This window comes from Pelecanus crispus, chromosome 5, assembly GCF_030463565.1.
Source record: "Pelecanus crispus isolate bPelCri1 chromosome 5, bPelCri1.pri, whole genome shotgun sequence".
NCBI lineage: Eukaryota > Metazoa > Chordata > Aves > Pelecaniformes > Pelecanidae > Pelecanus > Pelecanus crispus.
Genome location: NC_134647.1, coordinates 56,538,149 through 56,563,799, shown reverse-complemented (window position 1 = coordinate 56,563,799; position 25,651 = coordinate 56,538,149). Strand labels below are relative to the sequence as shown.

The following is a 25,651-nucleotide window of genomic DNA, read 5'->3' as shown; positions in this document are numbered from 1 at the left end:
ACGAGCCGCCTCCGTGTGCTGGGGTGCGGGTGGGGACGGCCCCCGCCTCACACCCCCCCCGCCTCACACCCGGGGCTCCGCAAGCGGCCGTGGGCGCCCGCGCCCGCCCCGTGAGGCCGCCGGCGGCCGCCGTAGGCGGGGCGGGGCGGGGCGGGGCGGGGCGCTGCCCGGAAGGAGACGTGGGTTTCGGGAGGAAAGCGGAAGCGATGGCGGCGGCGGAGGCCGAGTGGGAGCCGGCGGGGCTGCTGCCGGCCCCGGGGGGCGGCCTCGACTGGGGTGAGCGCGGGCGGCTCGGGGGTGGGGGCCGGGGCCGGGGCCGGGCCGGCGCTGAGGCCGCTGTCTCTCCCGCAGAGGCGGTGCTGGGCGAGGAGCTGAGCGAGCTGCTGGGCGCCGCGGAGCCGCGGCGGGCCCCGAGGGACGAGCCCGACGTGAGTACCGGGCGGGGGCGGCGGGAGGCCGGGCTCCCCCGCGCCGCCGGCGGTGTGCCCCCAGGGCCCGGCTCGGGGGCTGGGGCCCCCCGGGGGCAGCGCCGGCGGTCTCATGGCGGTCGCCCGTCTGAGACACTCGAGCTCCCGGGCTGGAGCGTCCGAGGCTTACAGGCCTTCCCCCTTTAACCCTTCCGCTGGCTGTTGAGACGCGGAGTTGTCAATCTGTTAACACACTCTCGGTGTCAAAGCTAGAGATTTAAAAGCCAAGGTTAAAAGGGAGGGTTTAGGGTGAAAGTTGGAGGTGCGGTGTCCAGGAAAAGCTGTGTTGTCGCTGACCTAATGACGGTGAATTTCCCCTGCAAGGCAGCGCTGACGGGAGAGTACGTTTCTGGGTTACATGAAAGGAGAAGCGTGGGAACATTACATCTGTGCTCACCAATGCTGTGCCTTATCACCTTGCCTATAAGATGGCTTCTTGTTTTCTTGTCTGCTTTCGGATTTTCTCCTAAACCCTTTGCTTGCAACCTTACGTATTAGTCCCCATGTTTTTCCCTGTCCGATCGTACATACTGCTCTTTCTGTCCCAGCGCATTTGCCTCATGGATTCTCCGCTCTCTGTAATTCCTCTTGCCTTCTCTCTGCTCGCTGTGTTCTAACCCACCTCCAGCGCAACCCCAGGGTTATCCAACATAAACCTCAGGCACCAAGAGCGTTCCTACAGGTGTTGTAAAGCCAGGCGCTGGAGAAAATTTCCAAACTGCTGCATCGTATGAGGGCAGGGTATCGCCCATCAGCAGGTCAGCATTAGTTACCTGTGTGGAGGCTCTTACCGCACAGCTCAGGCTGTGGTTTTTGGTCATTTTTCCTATAAACATGCTCTGATGAGCTTTTTCTTCATACTAGCCTGCAAATACTAATTTCTATGCAGTCTGCAGACTTTATGAGCCTCCCTTTATGAGGCAAGTTGAGAATGTAAGGAGAGGTACGTTTGCAGGATAGTTTTTAGCAACAAAATCTTTGCTGTATACTTGTATAAGCTGGGTATGTAATATTTATATTTTTCATGCAAGTGTTACATTTGAGTAGGGAACTGAGATTTACAGTTGCATCAGCAGAAAAAATGGAGCAAAAACTTCATCACTGTTTTAAAGATCATACAATAAATAGTATATATGAAGTGATTTTAGTCGCTTTTTTCTGTTGGAAAAGGAAACTGGTGTCCCTGGCTTTAAAGATTATGATGTTGGTTTATTCAAGTATAGGGAGGCCTAATACATACTCTCCAGCAGATCTTGAGCAAATCAGTCCTTGTGTCTCTTTTCCTGTTGGTAAACTGATACTGCTTTTGTTTATAAAGTACTTTGAGATCTGATGATGGAAGGGCATTAAGTAAATCTTTCAATTAAGATGAAGGAGAGGATGCCAACAAGTTGCTAAAACTTGGGTTTTATATAAGGTGGTTCAGTGACTGGACTTAGAACTTTCACTTTACAAGTTACTGATAACAGTACAGTAATTAGTGATGGTCTTAAACTGGTATGCTCCTTTCCTACAGCTCTTAAGCTTTAAAAGAAGCCTTGTCTTGTGTAGTCCAGTTGAGAACTGTTCCCTTAAGGGCTTTTATCTCTGCATGCCTCAAGGCAACTGAAGTGATAGTTTTGCTTTGTTTTGTGTTCCAGAGCTGTAAGAATGTGAACATAATGGCTGGTGGTTTCAGTGTATGTTGTCTTTTTGTATTGTTTCTTTTTCTGAACTGTCATTTCAGGAAAATGATCTCTATAACTTTCATTTTGATTTGGATTTGATGTCTTGGGACTCGGATCTTTGGAATATTACAGGCCATGCTTATGCAGGTAATTCACCATTTGTATTTTGCAGGTGTGACTATTCCCTCCCACCCCACAAGGGTGAGCTGTTTTAATTTTAGGATAGCGGTAACTTACGTGGAACTATTTTGATGTCCTGCAGCATTTAACTCTGTGATGAGAAGTCATGCTGTGTTTCTGTTGGATGGGTACAGCTGGTGAGGACTGCCCTACAAGCTAGGCTGTTTAGTATCTTTAATCTTGCTATGTTTTCTGCTGTGCCTTGCTTCAGGAATTAAATAGCTGGTGTAGGGCAGTGTGTTCTTTACTGATCTTCCATTGTTAAACACTGGTACCATAAAATTTCTTTATCTGCCTCTTGCAGATGCAAGCGTGAAGACAGAACCCTTATCACCAGCTACTTCAAATTGTTCAGTCCCTTCTCCGTCGTCTGTGGACTCTCCAGTGCAGAATGTGCCTGTATGCAGAAACCTCCATGTAACACAGATAGCAGCAGTCATTCAGAACCAGCTGTGGCAAACAAAAAGCCCAGAGATTTACTTGTCTGACCCAACTTCATGGCTGTGGAAACAGCTTATTGTTCCAACCCTTGCAAAAACAACTTCCCTTCAGTGATGTTTTCCTTCCTTTTCTGCTGTGACCCATTCTAAAAAGAGCACGTTCAGTTCTGTTTCCTCAGTTGTGTGTATTGGCCTGGTTGCTAAACAAAATGCTTTCCAAAGTCTAGCAGTTGCTGGTCTCTTCCCCTTCTTCACTCTGCTGATAGAGAGGTGCTTCTTTGGTTTTCAGTGGTACTTAGCATTGACCAGAATAAAGCTGCAGAAAAAACCTTTCTCCTGTTTGCTGAAGCAGCAACACAGATGTGATGAAAGGCTGTTACACTTTGAACTGCTAGTAGACACTTTTATGTGTTTCTGAAGCATTAATCTCATGCACTTTCTGTCTGCAGGATGATGTGGACTTCAGCTGTAGCTCCCAGATGTCTCCCATCTCTCTCTACAGCAAGAGTTGCAGAAGCCCTGCATCCCCCGAAGGAGATGGAGGGAAGAAGCCGGCTGTCAGCATCACTTCTCGGTCTGGTATGAAAGATTGAGTTACTTTGATTCCACAGATAGTCTGTGTATTGTCTTGCATACAGATGTTTAACTAACAGACACTAGTATATCCTGTCATTTCTGACTTGAATTTGTGGTCAGATATGTCTATTTTTAACAAATGTCATAGATGGGTAAAAAAAACCCATACCAAAAGCCATGTTATTACTGCTTGAATTAATTGTTTTATATCTTCTGGAGGAATATACTAATTCTGTTTTTCCTTTCCTAGCAAATAATTCTGCGAGGACCCTGAAGAGGTGTGGTCAGACAGCGTCCAGGCCTTCGATACAACCCAAACCCCTTTTGCCTGCTGTACCTGAGGCTCAGGCTAACATTGGCATCCCAGCTAAAACCATCATTATTCAGACTCTTCCCACACTTGTGCCACTGCCAAAGCATCAGCCAGTTGTTAACATCCAGCCAGCACCTCCTAAAGGTAGGTGAATTGTCATGACTGAGCCAGGTCTTGGGGGTAAACACTGTGTCTGTTTGGGACAGTCGCTAGAATGAGGTTAGCTTTGTCAGGTGAAATGGGAGGGGTAGGAAAAAAAGAGAGAGGTGTCCTACATGTTTTGCTCAAAAGCTTTAGGCTGAGAAGATGGCCTTATTCCTCTCATACAGTCCTATGAGAAACAGCACTCACCTGGGCATTGTGTGGAATGGAAGACAGTATACCAAAAGAGACTATGCTGAGCACTGGCAGTTGTGGAGATAAAATTGCTGATTTGGAAGGATCTCTAGGGGCCCTTTCCTCTACTTGTGATGGCAGGTGGTGCATAAGGTGATTACAGTGCTATTCTGTCATAACCAAAGGAAGATCCAGCAGAATCAGTTAGGATGGCTTGAATGAAGCTTGAAAGCTTGGGACGAGTGGTAAAAGTTTTTTTTTTCTACCCACATGAAACTCTGCCACAGGATGGTGGGAACATGAGTTATGGCTTTTTATCTCACTAAACAGCATTAAATAGGATATTGTGAAATCTGTTAAGAATTAGAGCTATGTCAGAGGTTAGAATAGTTGCTTATAGCTGCAAGCCAATGTTAATAAAAGGCAAGTGATTTCCTGTCCGCTGGTAATTCTCCATTCTTCCTGTTGCCCTGTAAAAGATTTTTGAAGTAGCTTGAGCCTTCATTTCTGAATCTCAAGCTATTATTTTACTCTTCAACTATAAGGCAGTAGGGACATTATTTGCATTGCTGAAATTGCAAGATGCAGTTGCTCGTTTTTACCACCTGATGGCTGCAGTCTCTTGCGGTTGACTGTACAGGCGCTGAGGCATGGAAGGAAAAGAAGACAAATACTTAAGGGCACTTATCTAGAAATTATCGCAGTAGTGAAAAATTTGTCTTCATTACTTTGCTCTTCCATCAGGAGTTAAGCCAAAGCTGGAGACGCTGACATTTGTTACAACATGCCTAAGATTGTTGGACTGCTTAAAACACAGGTCAGCACAGTCAGCATGACCTAATTCTTATTCCTTCTGATGTTCCAGCTGATAAAATACCATCTGGAATAAGGAATGTTGGGGTTATGGATTTTTTGGATATAAGTATAGTACTGTGAAGATCAGCTTTTCCTTTTCCCTGAAGAAAAATCAGGAGAGTAGTTTCTGTGAGGTACTATAGAAGAAATACTTTTGGGAAAGTATTTCCATGCCATGTATTTACTTTAACTGATGGTGTGTTTAAAAATCCTATAATGCTGCTTCCATAACAAAAAACATAAGGATCTTTTTTGTTAACCAAAATCCCCTGCACTTGACAGGTTGAAGCTACAAGTTTGAAATATGCTATTATCTTCAAAGGAGCATGAGGAATGATATTTTTACAGTCCCTTTCATAAAAACTTAAAGGAGAAAGCATGATCTTAGAGCATCACATACTTTATGCATTAAAAAAATTGTTGAAATAATCTCAAATTCACCATTTGAGGTTCTTAAATAGGGTAGTACTAACTTACGATGTCTTCAAGATTATCCCTGCAAAAAAGCAGATCTAATCCTACGCGTAATACATAAAAAATCTTGGTGCTAGGTAAATGACTTCATTTTTCACCTTCCAGAAGGTTGGGTAAATGCTGTAATACATCGTCGTGCATTTTGGCTGGAATGCTCAGCTGGAATGTGCTGTTTCTGAAAGCTGGCGAGATCATCCTGTTACAAAGGACTAGAGAGACATGTGTTTTCAGACAACAAAATATTACTCAAACACCTGCTTGAGTTAAGTGTAGTTGTTGGACTGAAATTTCTTGGAAGCGACTTTTTAATTCCATTTCAAATTCTGTCAAAATTACCTCATTTTTTTCTGCTTGCTTTTCTTTAAGCTCTGTTCAGCTTGTGCATAGAACTTCTCACGTAAGACATTTTTCAAAAATATTGGTCTTGTCTTAGTGTGAATTGAGGCTTTGACTTATGTTTTGAAAGTGTAACTTGCATAGTTCTTTCTCATTTATCTTCTTTCTCTATGCTGTTTCTGAATTGGTTTGTATAGTATGAGTCATTTCTGTGTAGCCAGTTTTCTACTGAATACATCAGTAAAGTAGGGATGGACAAGAAGGAGAAGAAGGATTGAGGTAAGCTGGCTAAGTTCTTTGAAGAAGTTGCTCAAAGTGCATCAAGTGTTAGCAATACTGAAATGAGTAATGTTTCTAACAAGTGTTGACTTTTATTAACTTTGAAAAGCCATCGGGTTTTGGGAGAGAGCTTGATTTAGTGGGTCCCTTTAATATGTGTGGTTTTGGTTTGCAGGATGGACTAAGAGCCCTGAAAACTTTTGAGCTTTTTTTTTTTTTCTTTTGTATTTCTGTCCTGTGGGATATACTAATGCTGAAGAATTGGACTTGAGATAAATCATGCGGGACAGGAGAGGAAACAAGGCTTTCTACCTCCTGTATCAGTATTCCCCTACAAACTGGTCATGTACAAATCCATTTCATATCATATGCTGAGCACTCCTGTTTGTTCTTGTGTTCTAGGTCAATCAGTGGTGCTCCCCCAGCCCACTGTGGTACAGCTCCAGGCTTCTGGAGTGCTTCCTGCCTCCCAGCCAGTCCTTGCCATCACTGGGGGGACCACACAGCTTCACAATCACGCGGTGAATGCATTGCCTCCAGCTGCTGGAAACAGCTCAACAAGCGGCAAAATACCAGTGACTAAGCCCTTGCTTCAGAGCACCACACCAGCGATGGGGCTGGATGTAAGTTCTGACTGTGTGATGATAGCTAATAACCAAAGCTTGGAAACAGTTTTCAGTTATCTGCACGTGCGATATAATGGGAGAACCAGGACACTTTAGAGTCTCAGGAAGGCAGAGCTGTAGTTGGGCTTGTCCAATAGAATTTCTGGCAGTGAACAGGGAATTCAGCAGCTTGGCAAAGAGTGGGAGGAACAGCTTGATATGTGCTGGCCTGCCTGGAGTTGCAGACCAGCTATGCAAGCATTGTGACAGAAGACAGTGCTGAGAGTGCAACTCTCAGGGTGTTGTCCAAGCGCAGTTGTCCTGAATTGAGGGTGCTATCACATCTCTCATTGTGAGGGAGAAAACACTGGTGTCCATTCACATAAAATTTTGCAGTATGGTCACCTGCTTATTAGCAATGTGGGACACTGTTTCTCAAAGGCATGTGCCTTCTGGCTTCTTTAGAGGGATGATGTTGTACAGTTTCCTAGTGTCTGAGAATTGCCACTCAAGCTTGATGTTAAATTTTCCTCGCTATTTGTGTTTGTGTGTGGGCTGCATTTTTAAATGAAAAATTATTTGCTACAAATAATTCAGCAGCCAGACTGCAATGGAAACCTCTTCTTGAATCTGCAAGAAGCTAACAAAGGTCTGTCAGTAGACAGGCCAGTTAAGAGCGATGCATTTTTGAATGATAATTGCCTGCCATGCAAAGCCAAACGGAAGAGACCTGTCAGCAGTCATTAGATTTGTGACTCCTTGTCTAGCATGGCACCTTGCCATTGTCTGAATGTAAGGTTTAATTAACAAAACCCCCTTATTGTTATCACACTTCATATATACACATCTGTGACGGTCAATAGTCAAATGTGTAGCTGGGGTAATGAATAGCTGTTTGTTTTGACCGATGGCTGTGTGGCTATTTCCACCTGAAGCTGTTTTAGGGAGGCAATTTTAAGACTTGGTATCAGCCTAAATGCTGCACATCTTACCTGTTGTTATTGAAACATGAAAAACCAGTTGGAACTGCTCTTTGGCATATACTGTGAAACAGCACTTTGAAAAAGAACAAATGTCTCGGGATGCAGCCGGTACCAGCAGGGTTAAAACATCTTGTGACTGTCGTAGATGCCATGTGGCACTCAGATCTGCACAGATGTAGCTGTCATTTGAGGTCTGTAACACATGTTTTTGTTTGCTAATCTAAGCAGATGCTGCAGGATAAAAAGAAACACTGCAGGACTTTCTTTTGGGCTTAGGAGGGATAAACTGTTAGCTTAACACTCAGCCCTTCCAATGGACTAGACTGAGATCAGCTGATAGCAAGCTGTGCGCATGAGGCCCTACGTTGTGCTTGTCCTGATGGCATGCATTTACGCAGCTTGCCAGCCACGGGGAAGTGCCAGGCTTTCAGTGCGGTCACTCTTCATTAGGAAACCAGTGAAGAACTTTCCACTAGGAAACTGGACAAAAGAAATACTGCCTAAGCAAGCCACTCTTCTGGTTGAAGGAAAGAGGCTCTTAACTAAAAAAGCAGATTGCCTTTCCTGTTGCAATTAAATGATACAAGGACATAAATGGTAGGTGTGTGAGGGAATCCAGTTTAGTCATGTCCTTATAGGGCCTTTCTCTCATGTTTCCACTCTGTAGTGAGAAAGGATTTAATTCTGCCTCCCAGTTCTGTTGATAAAAAAATACTGAAAATTTAGAAAAAATTAGTTCACAGAAAATTACTTCAACGTAAGTGTGGATTTCAATTAAAGAATCCTGTTTTCGGTGCTGTACACTGGGTAATTTTCATATGAACTAAACTCATTAGTCAAGTTGTGTTCTGTTGAGTTAGAGAGAAGAAACCCCAGATCTTTCATAAAAACAGAGAAAATGCATAGGTTTTATATTCCCATATTTAAGATGCATCTTTGAAGATAGCAGCTTTCATAAGCTGAGGTAAGAAGCCAGCCAATGTAAAGTTGAAATGGTTTGTACTTTCAGCTCTTTGTTGACTTTCCCAGTGTGTGTACCAAAAACTCTGTGGAGTGATTCTTACTGCCTTGTGCTAGAAATACAGCTTGCATTAGAATGGAGGTTTAATTTTGCTCAGAACTGAGTTTTGTTTGGAAGACTAAATTGAGGTAGCAGTGTTTATTTGTAAAGTGCATGACTCTGTAAAAACTCTGAAGGCAGAGGACAATCTGAATATAGTTAGTACTGTTGGAAGCAAGGTTTTGCAATGGACCTTTTGCTTCATGTTTACAGCATCTTGTGTGTGTGTGTGTGTTAGTAGTGGTGTAGTTTTTAAAGCCAGGAAGCAAAAGTTGCATCACTGATTAATGTTTGATTTTAATGCCAATGTGTTCTGTGTTTCCTGAGAACCAGAAGTTACTACTTTGAGTGGTAAATTAATACAATACAACCTACAAAGAGGGAGGCTGCAAAAGAAGTTAGCAGAGGTGTTTGCTACGCTTAATCTTTGTTCAGCACTTGTGCAAAGCAATGTTGCTCAAGCAGTCTGACATAAAGTAGCTCCTCTCTCTGTTCTGATTACCAAAATACTCAAGCAAGGGGTATGTTTATCTTGATGCCAAGCCAGCTATATAATGCTTAGTGCCATACTGCTTCTGAGTTTAAGCATTGTTGTGCTGTTTCACACACACAACTCTTTCCCTTTCCTGCATCAGATTTAGGTACGATCAGATGTGCAGGTGTGGCTTATTCCCCAGGAAAAGCCAGGCAAGCACTAGAGGGTTGACCAAGGACCTTAAACTGTTTCAGAGATTGTTAATTAAAACAAAATAACTCAAGGACATGAATAGTTGGGTTTCATTTAAGCAAGCTTAAGAAATGAGTGGAAGTGAAACTGGTGTGACATAGACTGAAATGCAGTTATTGCACGGAGTACCTTGAATTGGACTGGGGAGAGCTGCTGTTCCTGACAGCGTTTGGAGAACACTGAGTAAAAGGGGGCAGTCTAGATAAATACCATCTGAAATGTAGCTGGTAGTGTCTGACACAGCAATAGATGTACGTTAGGATGTACTCTTAGCGTACAAACACTCCACTGGTGCTTTAGCTCCATGTTTCCTCCAGGGAAGCAGGTGGATTTGCCACAGGTTCCAGACGCTTAGTCAAAAGCTATCCAATAGTGAATAATCCTGAGCAGCTCTGCAAACAAGAATGGACGTAAACGATTTGGTCTTCTCTGTTTGACTTCATGATGCAAACCCTCTTTTTAAAAAGAGGAATGTAGCTACTTGTTTGGAATATCGCACAACTCAAGCCAAAGCTGCTGCATGAGCTCATTCCTTACTATTTAATTTCTGGACAGTTGAAGTGATCCTGGCCCCAAATTGGTGTGTTCTATACACTGCAGTCCTTGGCTAGCCTGAATCTTTTTTTCCCCAAAGTTTTTATATGTCTGCAGAAGTTTTCTTTAGTTAAGTATTGTAGTACTTAAAAAATTCAAGACAAAGCTTAGTGTTAGTGAAAATATGTTAAAATCTTTTCCTTCTCCACTCTCTGCTAAAGAGAGAAACTGGAGTAAGTACAAACAGCTTCACTTTCACAGGCTTTTGTTCATGGCAGCAGACTAGACATATAATAAATTATCTTTAGAGAAAGCAATTAGATCAACATGGAGACAGCCCAAAATGTTAATGCACTGTAACGTGTTTTCTTAGTCTTTGTCACCAGACTGTAGTATCATGAAGAAGAATGACTTCTTCAAACAGCCTGCAGCCAATTTTTCTTGCAGACGCCAAAGCCCTAGAGCAACGTATTGTCTGTGTGCGGGTATATGCAGGGAGGGAGTCAGAAAGCTATGGTTCAGGTTTTTTAAGCAGCCAGACCTTAACCAGAGCACACTATCTGAGTTTGTTAATGCTACTGTTGTGTGACTTGTTTATTTTTTCCTAGACTGATAACTTCTAGAATAGTTCTCATCTTTTTTCTTTAGCTTTCATGCTCAGATAGATACAGGTTACTCCAGTGCATGTGTTGGTAGCTACTGGAAGATATTCAGGTCTGTGTAAGATAGAGCATTCAGTTCTCTTTCAATGTAAACATCATTAAGGCACATCCTGTTGTAGCTTAATAATGCGATGGAAGTCTTCTGTTTTAATAAAAACGGAGTTGCTGTTGCTAATCTGTGAGGGAAAGGAAATCAACAGAGTAGTATTTAAACTCAGGATTTCAAGTAGTTTTGTATAGCTCTGCAGTATCGATCATCGTTATCCTTGTCAGCAGCAAGATGCTTTCAGTCTAGGTTGTCCCGCTCAGTGTAAACCACAAATGAGTAAGTGGTAAAAGATGATAGACTTGGGGAAAAAAAAATCAGAGTCATCAAGACTGTTAGAGGATAGGGAGGGGTTACTTTGAACTGTCCTGGTCTGGTCTTGCAGACTGAATGCCTGCTAGTGGTTGGAGTGAATTATGTGCCCTCCTGGAGTATATTTGCTGGTTTAGCTTCATCCAGAAGGAATCCAGTTTGTGTGCTCTATCAGAGACTGTTCTGTGATGTGAACCAAAGCATATTAAGTGGGACAATCAGGAAATGTGCATCAAAGGGACACTCCTGATCTGAATTAAAATGCTAGTATAGATGCTCCCAGAGACTGCGTTTAAACTGCCATGTAAGTACTTGATACATATAGAATGTGCAATTTGAGGTCAGCAACGGTATTAAAAATCTCAAAAACTGTATAGCAGAGCTGGAAAGGGTACAGAAACAGGTGTAATCAGTGTGGAAATGGCTTCCATACAGGACAGACTAAAAAAACGTAGGACTTAACAGTTAAGAAAACAGATGACTGGTTGTAGCCTATAAAATGGCGGGTGGTAAAGTGAAGGTGAAAGACATTCTTGCTGTCTTGCAGACCTGTAGATAAGTATTTTCAGTCTTTGTGATTTCAGTGATCAAATCAAACTGCTGCTCGAGTATACGTTTTGTGTCCGTACACATAGCAGGTTGAGAATACCGGAGAAAACAGAGACAGTGCAGGACCTGTTTTTTCATTACCCATGAGCTGTAACTCTTGGAGGTGTACCATGATTCCTAGTTGTCTCTGCTGAACATTTCAACTCATTTGAAGAAGAGTGCAGGAAGCTATCTATGCAGACTTTTGACAAAGTAGAGGAGCAGAAATTATGCACGAAATAGAGGCACTTTTAACTTGTGGATCATTAACAGGCCTCCATATTGTCTGTCCAGGTGAATGTCTTGAGAAGGCAGCAGCGCATGATCAAAAACCGCGAGTCAGCCTTTCAGTCACGGAAGAAAAAGAAAGAATACATGTTGGGACTGGAGGCGAGGCTGGAGGCAGCCTTATTGGAGAACGAGAAACTCAAGAAAGAAAATAGCACACTGAAGAGGCAGCTGGATGAAGTGGTATTGGAGGTAAGAGATTGTGGTGAAGACCTGATATAATAAAGACAGTTACTCAGGTGGAAGGCACTTGAAAAGAATCATGGCAATGGTAACTGAAAGACCTTTGGGAGTTTCTAGCCCAATCTCCCACTCCGAGCAGGACCTTCACCAACTGTAGGACAGAACAACTGTTGCATTATCTAGCTGACTTTTAATTCCTTGTTCATGGTGCTTCTGAAGATTTCACTGAGAAGATAGGCTGGATAGAAGCTGAATATAATGTACAAACAAAAGACTTTTAAGTAGTCCTGGGGTGTATTCATACATATTTAGGCAAGTATAAAATTCGGGTCCTGTCATACCTTTGCATGTCTGTGCCCCTTTTTTATTGCATGTCTTCTCTGTTTTTTCCTGTCTAGAACCAGAAGCTCAAAGTATCATCTCCAAAGAGAAGGACCCTCTGTGTGATGGTGATACTGGCTTTCATAATGTTGAATTATGGTCCACTGAGGTAAGCTCCCTAGGAATTCCTCTTTGCATAGCGAGTTTGCTGTCCTGCGATTTTTGTCTGAATCTTTAATACAGGCCGTGTTGTGTTTTAAAGCCTTGAGCTTGAAACCTGACTTCTGTCCTTTACTCCCCTCCTGCGTAGGGGAAGGCTTATCTGTGTAACGGTTCCTCTCTTGGAATTCTTCTGGCAACAAGAGATGGATTTTGTGCTTCTAGTTTCTCTTGGCTTGGTGTTTTGTTAATCAAGGCAGCGTACAGCAGTTTCTTCCATTTATACCTGAAGAGATTAAAGAGCTGTGTTTAGAATCCTTTTAGGAAAAAAGTCACAGACTGCTTGTTTATACATGTGCTAATCTCAATAGCTATGCATTTAAGCTGCTTCTAGTACCTGGTGCAGGAATTCCCACTGTTTGTTCCAGTGCCTTGCAGTCCTGACCATTAGATGTGTCTAGCCACAATCTTCCTCATTACAGTGTAAGCCCTGTATTACTTGTCTTTTAGATCTGGTGAAGAGGTTGTTCCCTCTCCTTAATTAGTTGAAGTGGTAATCAAAAACCTCTCTTGTTCAAAGTGTATTAGTGGTGTGTAGGAACCAGAGAGCAGGAAGGAAATGCTGCATTACTTCCCAGACACTTTATAAAGAAATCTGTGGAAGAGAGGAGACTAAAAAGGGATACTTCTTGCACATATCTGTCTATGTAACCTGGCTTTGGAACATAAGGACCTTATATATGAAGCTGTTCACTTTTGAAAAAGGAGAGGATATTTCAATAGATTTCTAGTCAGCAGTGTCTCCATTTGTCCTCAAAACCCCAGTCAAGCTAAAGGAATGGGATGGGATAAATCAGGAGGAAGACTTTGTTTCTGACTATGATAAACTTTTACAATGTTGGTGTTTGTATTTTTAATAACACTAGAAAATTTGCTGAAGCTGAAATTACTTTTGAAGTATTTGCACTTATTGCAAATACTGTTTACCTCAGGCAGTGAAATCCAACCGATAATTTTACTTTGATACAGATGATTTTAAGGTAGATGGTTTCTTAGTGCGTTTAGGGTTTGTATTGGGATTTTTGACTGCCAGGCAGAAAAATCAACTTCCAGATACTAAGCTATTGATTTGTACATCCCATCTGCATTTGCAAGCATTACCACTCACTCGAGAGGCACTGTTCTTCATGAGAGCTAATATGACCAGTAATCTTTTTGAAGCTGAAAGAAACTTTGGTTGCCTCCACATTACAGGGAGGAGTTGGGATGCATAAAGCTCTTGTTAGTTTTGAGAAGCTTGGAAACATACAGAAGGTGAGTGGGAAGTCTTTTTACCACAGTTCTCTAAAGTTCCCATGTCAGCTTCTCTACCCCCAGGAATAAGGCGTTGAGCTTGATGGCAAGAAGTTGCTGTCAAAGACTGAAAGGTCAGTTTGTGTTCATATCTTTGCAACAATCAGTAACTATAGAAATGTGACAGGGTTAATTTCTTGGCCTGTTTGATGTTTAATAAAGTAGATAAAGCAATGAGAAATTCTTGGATGTCTGGCTGAGCATGCCAGTGTAATCGTTGTGCCAGAACTAGGTGGTCTGCATCAGTACTCAATTTAGGCAGTTAGGAGAAATGTAATTGCAAATTTGCAAGGAATTACTCTTATCTTGCTGCTTTTTTTTTTTTCCCCCTAGCAGAATAAATGCTTACACTGCAATTAAAATTCTAGACACTATCAAGGTGGTGTGAATGTTGATTGTGCAATACCCTTTGGAAGGCCCAGAATGTGGGATATACAAACCATTACTTAAGATTTCACTCCTCCCATATGCATTTTCTTCCTTTTATAGAGGTGTCACTGAATGGTAGCTCCACAAACGTGATAGTAATGATTGCTATTCTGCTTAGTCCTTAACAACAGAAGTTTCCATACATGTGAAGTTTTTCAGTCTCTGCAACCTCTTACAGAAATAAGGATTTTCTTTTCCTATGTTAAAATATACATGCTAGCTTATAGTTCAGCAAAAGTACTTTTTTCCCCTGAGTTAGCTGTCTGTGGAATACCTAATTTCTATGCAGTGGTCAACTGGAGATAAATCTGATTTGAAACTTCGTGATGGTGTTGCCATTTCTCCTATGTAGGAAATCATTTCTCTTGCATGCCTGTATGGAGGTATGACAGCGTTCGGGCACAGGATGTTTTGATTCAAACATATTAGCAGTGAATATTTACTATTTAAAACCAAAAAAACATTGCAAAGAGAGTGTGACATCCAAAAAAAGCAAAAATGTGAGCATGTCACCCCCTAAATTCTGTAGCAGACTTTGAAATTCCCTTAGCTGGCCTTATTGTAAGATGCTTCTCAGTTTCTTAATCGGAAGTGATAGGATTCTTTGAAGGCTAGAGGTAAAAGAAAAGAACAGATATATAGGTTTTCTCTTTAACTGCCTATTTCTGTCAAATCAAAGAAGGCAGGGAAGTGGTTGGGTTGTTTGGGGACAGGGATGTGAAGCTGAAGGACCGGCAGTCCTGCAAACCCTCTGTGGCTGGAGCAGGTCAGTAGAGCTGCAGTGCAGTGTTTGGGCACTTGGCATCCCACAAAAAAACATCTGGATGGTTGGCCATGTAGTTAGTTCTATGTTTTCTTCTGCATTAGTGGATATGTGTTGTACTTGCACTGGTTCACACATAATTTTGTTTATTCGTCTTAAGTCTTCTTGACTGTGTATATATGTTATGAGATGTTTGTGATGTTTCATGGAGGACTCTGAGGCTGTGCTGTTCTGCTGTTATTATGCTGTTGAGATTATGAGAAGCAGTCCAGGATGTGGCAGCCCTTGGCAAACAAGTTTAGCAGATAAAATTATTCTGCTGACACATTTTTTCATGCTGACAAATACACTATGTGTGTGGGTAATCTGTTAACATTGAACATGAAAATATGGGAGTGGGTCTGAAAGTCTGGTAGGGAAGCTGGTGTATTGACCCAAGAAATCTGTTTGAAAATATTGGGGGGAGAGTCTAGTCCAGTCTGTTTAATTGCCAACAAGCTTTTCAGAACATCCTTCAGTCTTAGAAATGGCATCATGTTATCTCTGATAAAAAAATATGAGTTGAATTAAATATAAATGTGAATTGAATACTTTCTGGTCATGAAAGTGGCTTGTATAGAGTTAATGGTAATCCTGCATTACATAGTACTGTGTTACTAAACTCTTTTGGGTTTGTTGATATTAGTATAGAAGACTGAAACTTCCAATTATTAAAAGCAGAAGTAATTTAGCAGGAATTCTATTAGTGGAAGTTTCTATTTAATCTATTTGCTTTATATTAGAAGAAAGGTGTCCAGCAATTTCCCATCTGTGTGTCAATGAACTATTCTGTAATCTTTGTGAATTATTTGGATTTGGATTTAACATCTATAAAAATTTCCTTTTATTATTATTTAAGAATGATTGGTGAGGTGTATGAAGGGAAAAGGGTACATTTTGATTTAATTCCTTGAAGAGGTCACCCCCTTGCCCGAGTCTTACATACCATGAGGTGCAAGACAGGAACTGGCAACCCACTGTGTTTGCACAAAAGGCAGTGAGCGCACAAACCTTGGCATGCAGCAGGGTTGGGAGCTGGAACCACCACATCTGGAGGCAGGTACCTGTGGGAGGCAGTGTCTCCTGCCTTCGCACTTGCCTTCTGTGAGAGTCAGTGTCAGTCAGCGTGGCTGTGTTCTCAGCTGGCACGGCAACCCTGAAAGATTTCTGACTTCTGGTATTAAGAAATATCTAATTAGCTTTGCATTTTTTATCACCTACAACATGAAATCTGAAAATTTTCAGACTGTTACAATTCCTAGGTGCCTTTTTTTTTTTCTTCTCGTTTAATTTCCATATTTGTGTTACTGTGCCTGGGTACTAACCAGATCTGAAAATGTGTTAAACAAGCCCAAACAATGTTGAAACAAGTGGAAGCCAAGCACATGTTCTAGCCTAAACAATCCATGTATTTATTTTGGGAATCTTTTTCTTATGTTTCTTTTCGTGGTTGCCATTTGAATATAAATTGCCTGTGTGTCTGTTTGTTTTTTAATGCAAGTCCTACATGTGATAGCGAAATATTTGCAAGAAACTAACCCAAATAATGTTTAAAAAGTAGGGAAGGGAGAAGGATCACAGAAGATGCAAAAGGTAAACTTTCTGCATCTCTGCTTGCTTCTTGGGGCAGTAGCAGCAAAGCCTGTAAGCCAGGTACTTGCTAGTGGCCCTAGCATTACTTTCTTGGCTATGAAAAATGTTCAACTAGTTTTTTTTTCCCCCTAATCAGTCTGCTCAAGCTTACATGGTGGTCATCACCTAACAGCAGTCTTGGAGCATTTATAAAGATGTCAACCAGCCAGAATGTGTCCTAACTACTATTTCAGATATTTAGTGGAGAGAAAACAAAAAAAAAAAAAAAGAAGTTGGAGAGAGGAAAGGCAGATCTGTGAAGAGATTAGAACAGGGGGTTTGAGAAGGTGCTGTGTTTTGGTTTTTTTGGGTTTTTTTAATTAATTTTGTTTTTTCTTACAAGTTGGCCATCTCTATATAGCTGGAACCCCTTTCAAACTGGAAGAACAGACTTGGTGATGTAATCAGAAATTCTTAAGCTGTATTTGTGGTGAAGGATGACTGAGGTGGTGATTGATGGAGCTAAGTAAAGCTAGTGCTTCAAAATCTGTTGTGTCCTGCTGACCTACAGCAGCTATGCTAGAATTGCTGGGCTTTTGTAGAGACTTCATTGCAGCTCCTCTCTAGAGTATCCTGATGGGTTTTCCTCTACTGTCCAGGACTATCCTGGAAACTGAATAGTCTATTAAAAATGTAGATCCACTGAACAATCTGCAAATAAAGACACCAGCCTGGGTAGCTGAGAAGTGTGATTTTTCTGCTGTTGTCATAGGCTGCAACAGATGAAGAAGCAGTGATTTTTTGACTCTTGAAAGACTTAAGGGTGTGTCCCATTTCTTAGATCGGTAGCACAAATGTTAGGAAAAAACGCAGAAGTGATAAGATTAATCATCTTTTATTAAAAATGAGTAAATCACCCAGGGGTTGTTCAGCTGCATGCTGCCGTGATCTGCTGCTTGTAAGCATGAAGTACGCAAAACACAAGTCTCTCACCAGCACCCAGATTAGCATCCCACCTAGTCTGCAGGCTGCTAGTCAGTACTAGTGTAGTCTGCTGAACTTTTGGAGCACACGTGGTTTGGGCTGCTGAAAGCACCACCCGTTGAGCACACCTGTATTGGCGTCAGTATGGTTTGGAGCCCTTACTCGAGCTGAGCAATCTTGAGTTGGTGTGTGGGAGAGCAGGGTTATTCTGAGGTTTGGTGCATTCAGCAGTGTTTTCGTACAAGTTTGCTATTGTTTGGGCCTTATTGCTGGACTCCTTGGTTAAAGAAATAGACCCATTTCATGGCAGACAGGAGCCTAGGGATACTTCAGTGGTGGGATGTCAGAAAATTAGAGAATAATTTTGTAGTTCCCTTAAAAGGAGCATTAGCTTTGTGGGCAAAGGAGCTAATCTTGTTACCATAACATCGCATGCCACAAGTGTTGTGTTGCTGCGGAGATGTTGGAGCTGTATGTTGTGTGCTTAGGTTTGTCAGTGCAGATCCCACCCACAGCAGCCAGTCCTGGGCCAAGGTCTCAGTATGGTCTGGATCTCACCATTGTGCTGCCCTAGGAGGTGAGCTCAGTTTTGAGATTGAGCAGCGTCATGGCATGTTTGAAAACACCCCAAATGTCCGCTTGAGTAATATGTGCTAAGCAGACTAAAGCCATCTGCCTGGCGCCTGCCTAAAATGAAAGGCAATGACTAGCAACTGAAAACCCAGTATTTTATTTTTTTTCCTCTGTTGCATTAACAGTTCTTCCTGACTGTGTGTGTGCTCCTTCCTCACACCATTCCAGTGCGATGTCGGGCAGGTTAGTTAAAACTGTTGATGGCTTGTAGTGTAATGGAGGGGGAACTTCCCAGCCAGGCTCCCTGCTTGGCCATTGCTGCCTTCCAGCTGAGCTAGTGCCTGATCTGGGAGTGGTCCTGAACTGTGAGCATTAAACATTGTACCCATGGCCTGTGATTTCCTTCAGCTGCAGGTTGGATAGTGTTGTCCAAACTTGTGCCGACTGCTAAAGCATTTCTAAAAGATGTTCTGAGAACAGAGAACCACAAATTGTGGGCTGTACAACAGGGTGAGTTTCTTACTCTCAGTACATCCAATCCTGGGCTTTTTTTGCACTCAGTGAAGGATAGAAAAGGATTGGTTCTCTGCTTTTTGCAAGCCTCAATAGCCTTCCATATATCTTTTAGGAGGTTAATAGACTTAAATGTGGTGTATACCTGAAGTATGCTAACAAACATACATACAAATGATGTTTTGTATCTTAATAGTAGATTTCTTACACGCTAGTAGAGAGGAACTGGTGAAATGTGAAGAGAAAACTATTGGATGAGTGCAGGAGGCATGCAACAGGGCCGTGCTCCTGGCTGCCAAGGAAATAGAGAGCCCTCTGAGTGTTTTAGCAAAAACAGCAGAAGTTCCGGAAGACATTTGTGGCTCTTAAGACTTCTAATATGGGAAGCTTATTTCAATGTTTGTGACACTGAAAGAATACGTTTCAATGCTGAGTTGAGTATACATTTGTGTTGGAGATGACCCAAAGCTAGAAAACTGCTTCTGTAGCTCACCTTTGTTCTTGTGTTGTAGTTTCTCCTTGAAGAGAGAGAGAGAAATCAAGAGGAAAAGGACAGGTTGAGTAATTTGGACTTGGGTTCAGGTTCCAGACCTTTCAGAACCTGTCTTGATAGGTTGGTGCTTGAATAAAATTGAATACCCTTGATTTTCTTACAAACTACAACTGCAGGAGCAGGAAGTGATTCCTTCTTCCTTCCTTTACTGATCACAGCCACATGTTCATCCTGGCAGAGTTGTGCCTTGGTCTGGCTGTGCTGGCTTGCCTTGTCCTGCTGCTGCTGGTGTAGCTGCAGAGCCTGCACAGAATGCCAGATGCACTCGCTGATAACTTACCCTTTTCTCCATGCGTTCATCTGCCAGGCTGGGAGTGAAATACAGAAAGTTTTTTGCCCTGGATGAACATTGCAGTTGAGACTACTTGCATCAGGCCTGACCAAGCTTTGGCAATAAAGGCCAGCCCACTTCCAAATAGCTGTTTATAGTTTTCTAAGCAAAAATAAATGTTCTGGGTGTTGATACTTGCTTTCTTCCTTTCTTTTCTAATGGCTTTATTAAAAATAAATTGTTTTTTAAAGAAGGCAAAACACAAGAAAAACAGAGATTGTCCCTCCAGTTTGGGTTGCTTTCCTCATCTTTCCCAGCAGAGGAAAGAGGCTGGGCTTCTCTCACCAGCCCAGCACTTGCAGAAGATAGCTCTGGAGCAGCCTGGCAGGAGAAGGTGATGCCTTGCTGTCGGCAGATGGTGCCCTCATCGGGAGTAAGAAATGAGAAAAACTTTCCAGAGAGCGTTTGGCACTGTGGCAGCCTTGTCTGGAATCAGTTAGGAAGAGGACAAGGTCCTCGGTTGGTGTCTCCTTGCAATGTCAACTTTAGCCTGTTGGAAACATCCCAGCTCATATTCAGAGATGGTTCTGTCCCCAGAAAACTCTTTTTTATGATATCACTATTGGCTTTCATGTACAAATTACTGTACAACTTAAACGTCAGTATTCAAAAGTTGAAGTGCACAGGGTTTGTTCAGCCAGAAGTACAAATGAAATTTAGTTTGGGCTCCTGGCAAGACTTACTTTCACATTTATCAAACTGACATTCAAACCAAAGAAGTAAAAATAGAGCTAAAATATCAGGTGCCATTGAATGTCTGCAGAAACCGTGACAGGAGTGTTGCTTTTCTTTCCCTCCTATAATCAAATTTATCTACACTTCTGAACAGACATCTGTATGAAGTATTTAGTGGTTCTTTGTTTTTTCCCTTGGATCTGGTTTTGCATCTTAAACAAGCCTATAGCTCAGCCAGCTTGGACAAGGTGTTTGTGACTGTGTGAAAACCCTTTAATGCTCATGGTATCTGGGATGTCCAAATGCAGGCTGCAAAGCCTTAGTAGGCACCCCAGGTGTGTAAGTGTGACCAAACAGAAAAAGCTCCAGCTTCCAACTTCTAACTGATCATCTTGCCAGTAAAGCCATTTCTCGGCTTCAGTCTTTCTTGACTTTTAATGTGGTGTAGTAACTCAATTCTTGCAAATAGTAGGACTTCCTCAGGGCAGATATGCTGAAGTGCTCTTTCTTTTCCAAATTTTCATCTTGTAGCCCAACAGAATGAAAAAATTGTCCATGCTTTTACTATCTGTCATATTAAAACATTTTTTTAAGCAACTATTGATATCTTAGCTGAAAATACTGTTTTTCAGAAGCTTTTTTTCCTTCTGAATGGGATCATCTACCTTTATTTTTCACTGTTTCTAGCCTCTTCTACATGATGTTTTTAAATGCTCAATATTGACTTCATCTTCAGTGTCATGGTGTTGGGATCTGCTCTGTAGACCCTTCCTGTTCCAGCTTGTATTGTTGCTGTTCTGCCTAGCACTTGTAAAGCTCAGTATGCCTCAGTGGGCAGGTGTTTCCAGATGTAGCTCTGCAGGAGAGGGCCATCCTTCATCCCAGCTGCTAAAGGGATTCCTTGGTCCTAAGTCATGCTTTCCCCTCTGTGTCAATTTGAGATGTCAAAGGAGGAATATTTCTGATATCCTGTGTCATACCCTCATGTACCCACTTGGCAAGGCAAGGTCTTTGAGAATGAGAAGTCAAAGGATATAGACCGTTAGTGACCTCTCGTGGGAGAAAGGAAGGGGAAGAAATGATACAACAGAACTACACCATCTTCTATTCAGATGGGGAAAAAAATAACAAAACTCCCCAAGTAACTAGAAGGTGGAAGCAGGGCCGTATTTCAAGTTGTGAGGTTTTTCCGTATACAAAATGAAAGTTCTTCTGGTTTTGGGTCACTGCCACAAACCAAAGGAGCAAGGAAGGGTTGGGGTTTTTTTTATCATATTTGAGATTTTGAGAAGGAAGCTTTTGATCATCTTCAAGGTTCTAAAAAACGAATAGGAAAGGGGAGGCAAATGTAGCTCATGTAGCTTAAGGCAGAAATTGTTGCTACCCCCGCTCCAAAAGAAGCATTTTGTGGAAAAATAACAATTCTCATAAAGGAAAGGAATTGGAATAAATACCATAAATAATGCCATATTTGTCCTCAAGTTGGTGCCCATGTTCTCAGAAGTGGGAGGCATGGTTTATGCCTGTAAGGATGGCAAAACATACTCTGTTTGCCTCCTCCTTTGTCTTTTGCTGCTGAAAATATCTTCTTTCAGGTTGAAACATCCCATACTTAGCAGCTGACAAAAGTGAAATTTTAATTTTGATGAAAAGATTAAGGTGTTTTAAGCATGAGAAGAGTAAAAATAAACATTTTGTCTCTATTAAAGCTGATATAATAAAATGAGGTGTGTGTGGTTCTGAGTGGCTGTACAGCTAAGACAACTAAATTACAAAAACTGAAGAATAGTTGTGATTACAGGGTGGTGCTTATCTTCATTCTTGATGGACTTGGTTTGGATTTCTTTTTATTCAGAGTTCAGGGTGAACTGGAGTAGCAGTGTGTTGCATGTGGCACTTTGCCTCAAGCTAAGCTGGAATGTGAAATAACAAGAATCGCCTTTGCAGAATGAAGCAAATAGGAAGGAAGAACCATCATGGAAAAATGCAGATTTGTTACTATTCTACTGATTAGGTTGTTGTCAGCTTTAACTAAATAATTACATGGAAAGTTTCTCTGGTTCAATGTGTCATTTTGAACAGGAAAGGAGAGAAGTAGGATAGGATAAAACGCCAGGCCCAGTAGGTCCATCAACACACTGGATGGGTGGTACACTTCAGGCTGTGGAGAAACAGTTTGCAGGAGAGTTACAACTTTCAGATCTTCTGATGGATATTCTTGGTTTCATGACTAAACTTCCATATACTTTTAGCTTTCATGGCTCCAAATTAGGTAGAGATGAGACATTTCATAGATGAGTGACTTCCAGCAGGAACATGTGGCATCCCTTTAAGCATCAGCCTTAGTTTTGAGCTCTGGTTCTGGGCTTGAGATGCTGCCAGCTGTGCTGATGCTTTCATTGGAAGAAACACAATCTCCAAAAATATAGTAGATAGTGGAGATTGCTTCTGTAAAATTGGATAGCCTGGTGTTGCCTGATGGATGAGGCTGTGAATAAACCATCCAGCTTTCCATGCTATGCAGTAGAAGCAATGAGACATTGGGATACTAGTGTACATATACAGTAAGGAAACTGTAAGTACTTTTCTGCCCACTGTCACTAGTGAAAACAGAGCCTGGAGCATTTCTGCTGCCCTGATTCTGTGCTGCTGCCTGGAAACCTGAAGTAGAGGAGGCAGTCCAAGCGACATCAGCCTGGATCTGGGACTGCCCTGGCTCCAGCGGTTCTGCAGAACGTGACACAGTTACTCACAGGGAGACCCGGGTTACTGCTAACAGGAGTGCAGATGTGTTGGCAAAAGAGAGGGGATTGCTAGGCAGCTATGTCTGTGTACCTTCTGCTTAGTTGTGGACTATTTAATCTGCTCTCCTTTCTAGTTCTTGCCTTTCTCTGTTATTACCATTTGTATTTATTGCCTGTTGCAAAGCGATGCCATGTAACAAATGGGAAAATGCGATATTCCCCTGCAGAGTTTATGCTCTGCTACACAGGAGAGGTGGGGCATGAATTAAAATGTACTCCGTAGTCAGTGATCAACATGCGCGGCAAAAATCTCATCGGCATGCTGGGGTCTTGTATTGTATTTTCGCTCTGTTGCTGCTGGTGATGCTCTGCTGTTGTCAGCTAAGAAGGTTAGGACTTGATTTTGTGAATATACATATTTCAGGAAGCAGCCATGTTTGCGAAAGAGTAAAGCTAGCCTCTGGAGAGGATATGTTGAAGTACTGCTTTTGTGCTTTCAGGATTTCTCACTTGTAAATCACCCTTCTGAACTAGGATGCAGTTGATCTTGTATAGCAGTTGTCTGGTCATTTTTCCGGCTCACATGTGAAATGCTGCTACCTTGCTTTGCATGGACAGCAGCGCAGACATTCCCGTGCTGCATGGCTGGCTGGCTGAGCAGCCCCCAGGGGGAAGACCCATTAATCAGTGCAAGCACAGACCAGGACAACAGGGTATCTGGGACCATGGCCTGCTGCTACTATGTAGATGTGGTTGTCAGTCCTGCCAATGTTTCTAAATCCAAGTAGAACTGAACATATATAAGTTTGTGTACGGTTTTGTTAGATGTCTGGCATAATATTCCAGGCTTGCAGCTGCATGGAAACTGGTAGCTATATTTTCCTTACATATTGTATTCATATGAACTATGTCAATTGTGCTTTGAGGCTGATGAAAGTTAAAGTTCAGGGATACTTTTGTTTAAATATAGGTAATTTTCTTATGCCTGCAGATCTAGGTTACAAACAGATTGATCTCGTTTCATCAGGTGAAGCTTATGGGGGAACAGGAAAATCAGAGCATCAAAATCCTTTGAAGAATTAAAGCTGAAGAAGAGAACAGACTTGCTTTTCTGTCTACTAATGCTTTGAATGACAGTAATATGACACAAGACATCATGTTTTTGCTTAGATATGATGTGAACCTTATCTGTGTAACATAGCAGCAGCCAGAACCTTAACCACCTGAGTATTTAACACCTTACAATAAAGTGATACGTTTTGCTGTGGTTATTATTTTTTCCAGTGTATTCGAAAAGGATCCCAACAGAGTTGATTCCAGTGCGAGTTCCAGCCACCGGACCAGAAATCTTCTGGAGTTCTCAGCTAGCCAGGAGTCCAGCACAGCTCAGAAAATACCTGAGGACATAATTCCCAAGAAGAGTAATAGGTGAGATGAAAACCTTTAACATATTTTAAGTAGCAGAGGGCAATGGTGCTTTTAGACCTCGCTGCCCTTCCATTAGCTAACCATTTTGGCCAGTGTTATTGCTGCTCTTACAGAGCAACTGAGTTTACAAACACAGTGTTTAGAAAGCTGATCTCTTTTATTTTTTTTATTATTTAACAAAGTTTACCAGGTTGTTTTTCAAATGAATATGATGTTTTATCTCCAGGATTACCCAATACATAGCTTCAGAAGTGTATACGTGGCTATGCTGTATGGTGTTAGGGACAGTGTGGTAGAAGAGAGCATATAAACAAGTGTATGTTATGGAGGTTTTCATTACCTTCTCCAGTTCTCCATCTGTCTGCTTTTTTCCCTGATCTCTATTTTAGCTTGCATAGTTATGGTATGTGTCATATTATCTCTCTCTTCTTACTTTTCAAGCTGGAGTATTTCTTTTCTTAGTTGCTCAAGAGAAGACTGGGGAAGTTCACGATTAAGAACATATTCTGAACTTAGCACTGTACTTTTTTAGGAATCTCTCAGTCCATCCTTATGCTTACCCATTATTTAATTATATACTTGCTTTCAAGCTTCCTAGATCTCTAGCATTCAGTGCATAAGTGAACATATAATTGTCTCCAGATTGAAGTCTGGCTAATCCAGCTCATGTTTTCCCCTTACAAGATTTATCCTGTCAGATTGTCCCTTTCCAGTAGAGTGTTTTGGCTGGTTGAACAAAGCCAGGCACAGATGTGCAGAAAGCTCTAATGTATTTTGCCATGCAGAAAGAAGGCAGTAAATCAAGAGCATTTTAAGGCTGTAGCCATGGTGAGGGCTTTGTGTCCTATGTGGCACGTTTCAGACCATGACTTATGTGATGTAGTAGTAGAGTGGTTCTCTTAGGAGGATATGCTAGTGCCTGTACCTCCTCCTTTTCTTTCACTCTTTCACCCTGTTTTTTGGCAAGCTGTGAGCTCTTTGCTGCATATTCTCCTTTATTAGTTCTAGATGCAGTAAACAGGAGAAGCAGACGTGAAAGACGGAAGGAAAGCTGGGAAGGGGAGGGGAATGTGAACAAGGCTTTCATAAGCTCTTACACCTGATTTTTCAGAAAGAAGTGAGGTTTAAGAGCTACAAGTCTCTGTCAGAACCAAGAGGACTAAGGCTGTTATATTGATACCCTATCAAGAGAGGAACTTATAATAGGTATTTGGTGATAAGTAGTTAACCCCTCAGGAGGTACAGATAACCAGGAGAAAGGAATATTAGTCTTTGCTTTGTTGCTGAGAGTGCTGTGGATTTT

The 25,651-nt window shown here is 42.0% G+C and overlaps 1 protein-coding gene across 2 annotated transcripts in view; it reads left to right on the top strand.

The window, feature by feature from the left end:
• Window positions 1-206: 206 nt before the first annotated feature.
• Window positions 207-25,651, top strand: part of ATF6 (activating transcription factor 6) — an 80,501-nt gene continuing 55,056 nt past the window's right edge. Inside the window, exons 1-10 of one of the 2 annotated variants that reach the window (XM_075710600.1) lie at window positions 207-276; window positions 352-428; window positions 2,194-2,281; window positions 2,619-2,713; window positions 3,204-3,333; window positions 3,581-3,787; window positions 6,326-6,546; window positions 11,735-11,920; window positions 12,310-12,401; window positions 24,205-24,348. In XM_075710600.1, coding sequence (XP_075566715.1) covers window positions 207-276; window positions 352-428; window positions 2,194-2,281; window positions 2,619-2,713; window positions 3,204-3,333; window positions 3,581-3,787; window positions 6,326-6,546; window positions 11,735-11,920; window positions 12,310-12,401; window positions 24,205-24,348 — 1,310 coding nt within the window. Of the gene's footprint in view, window positions 277-351; window positions 429-2,141; window positions 2,282-2,618; window positions 2,714-3,203; window positions 3,334-3,580; window positions 3,788-6,325; window positions 6,547-11,734; window positions 11,921-12,309; window positions 12,402-24,204; window positions 24,349-25,651 lie in introns of those variants that run through there. The other variant, XM_075710603.1, reaches the window with a different exon arrangement.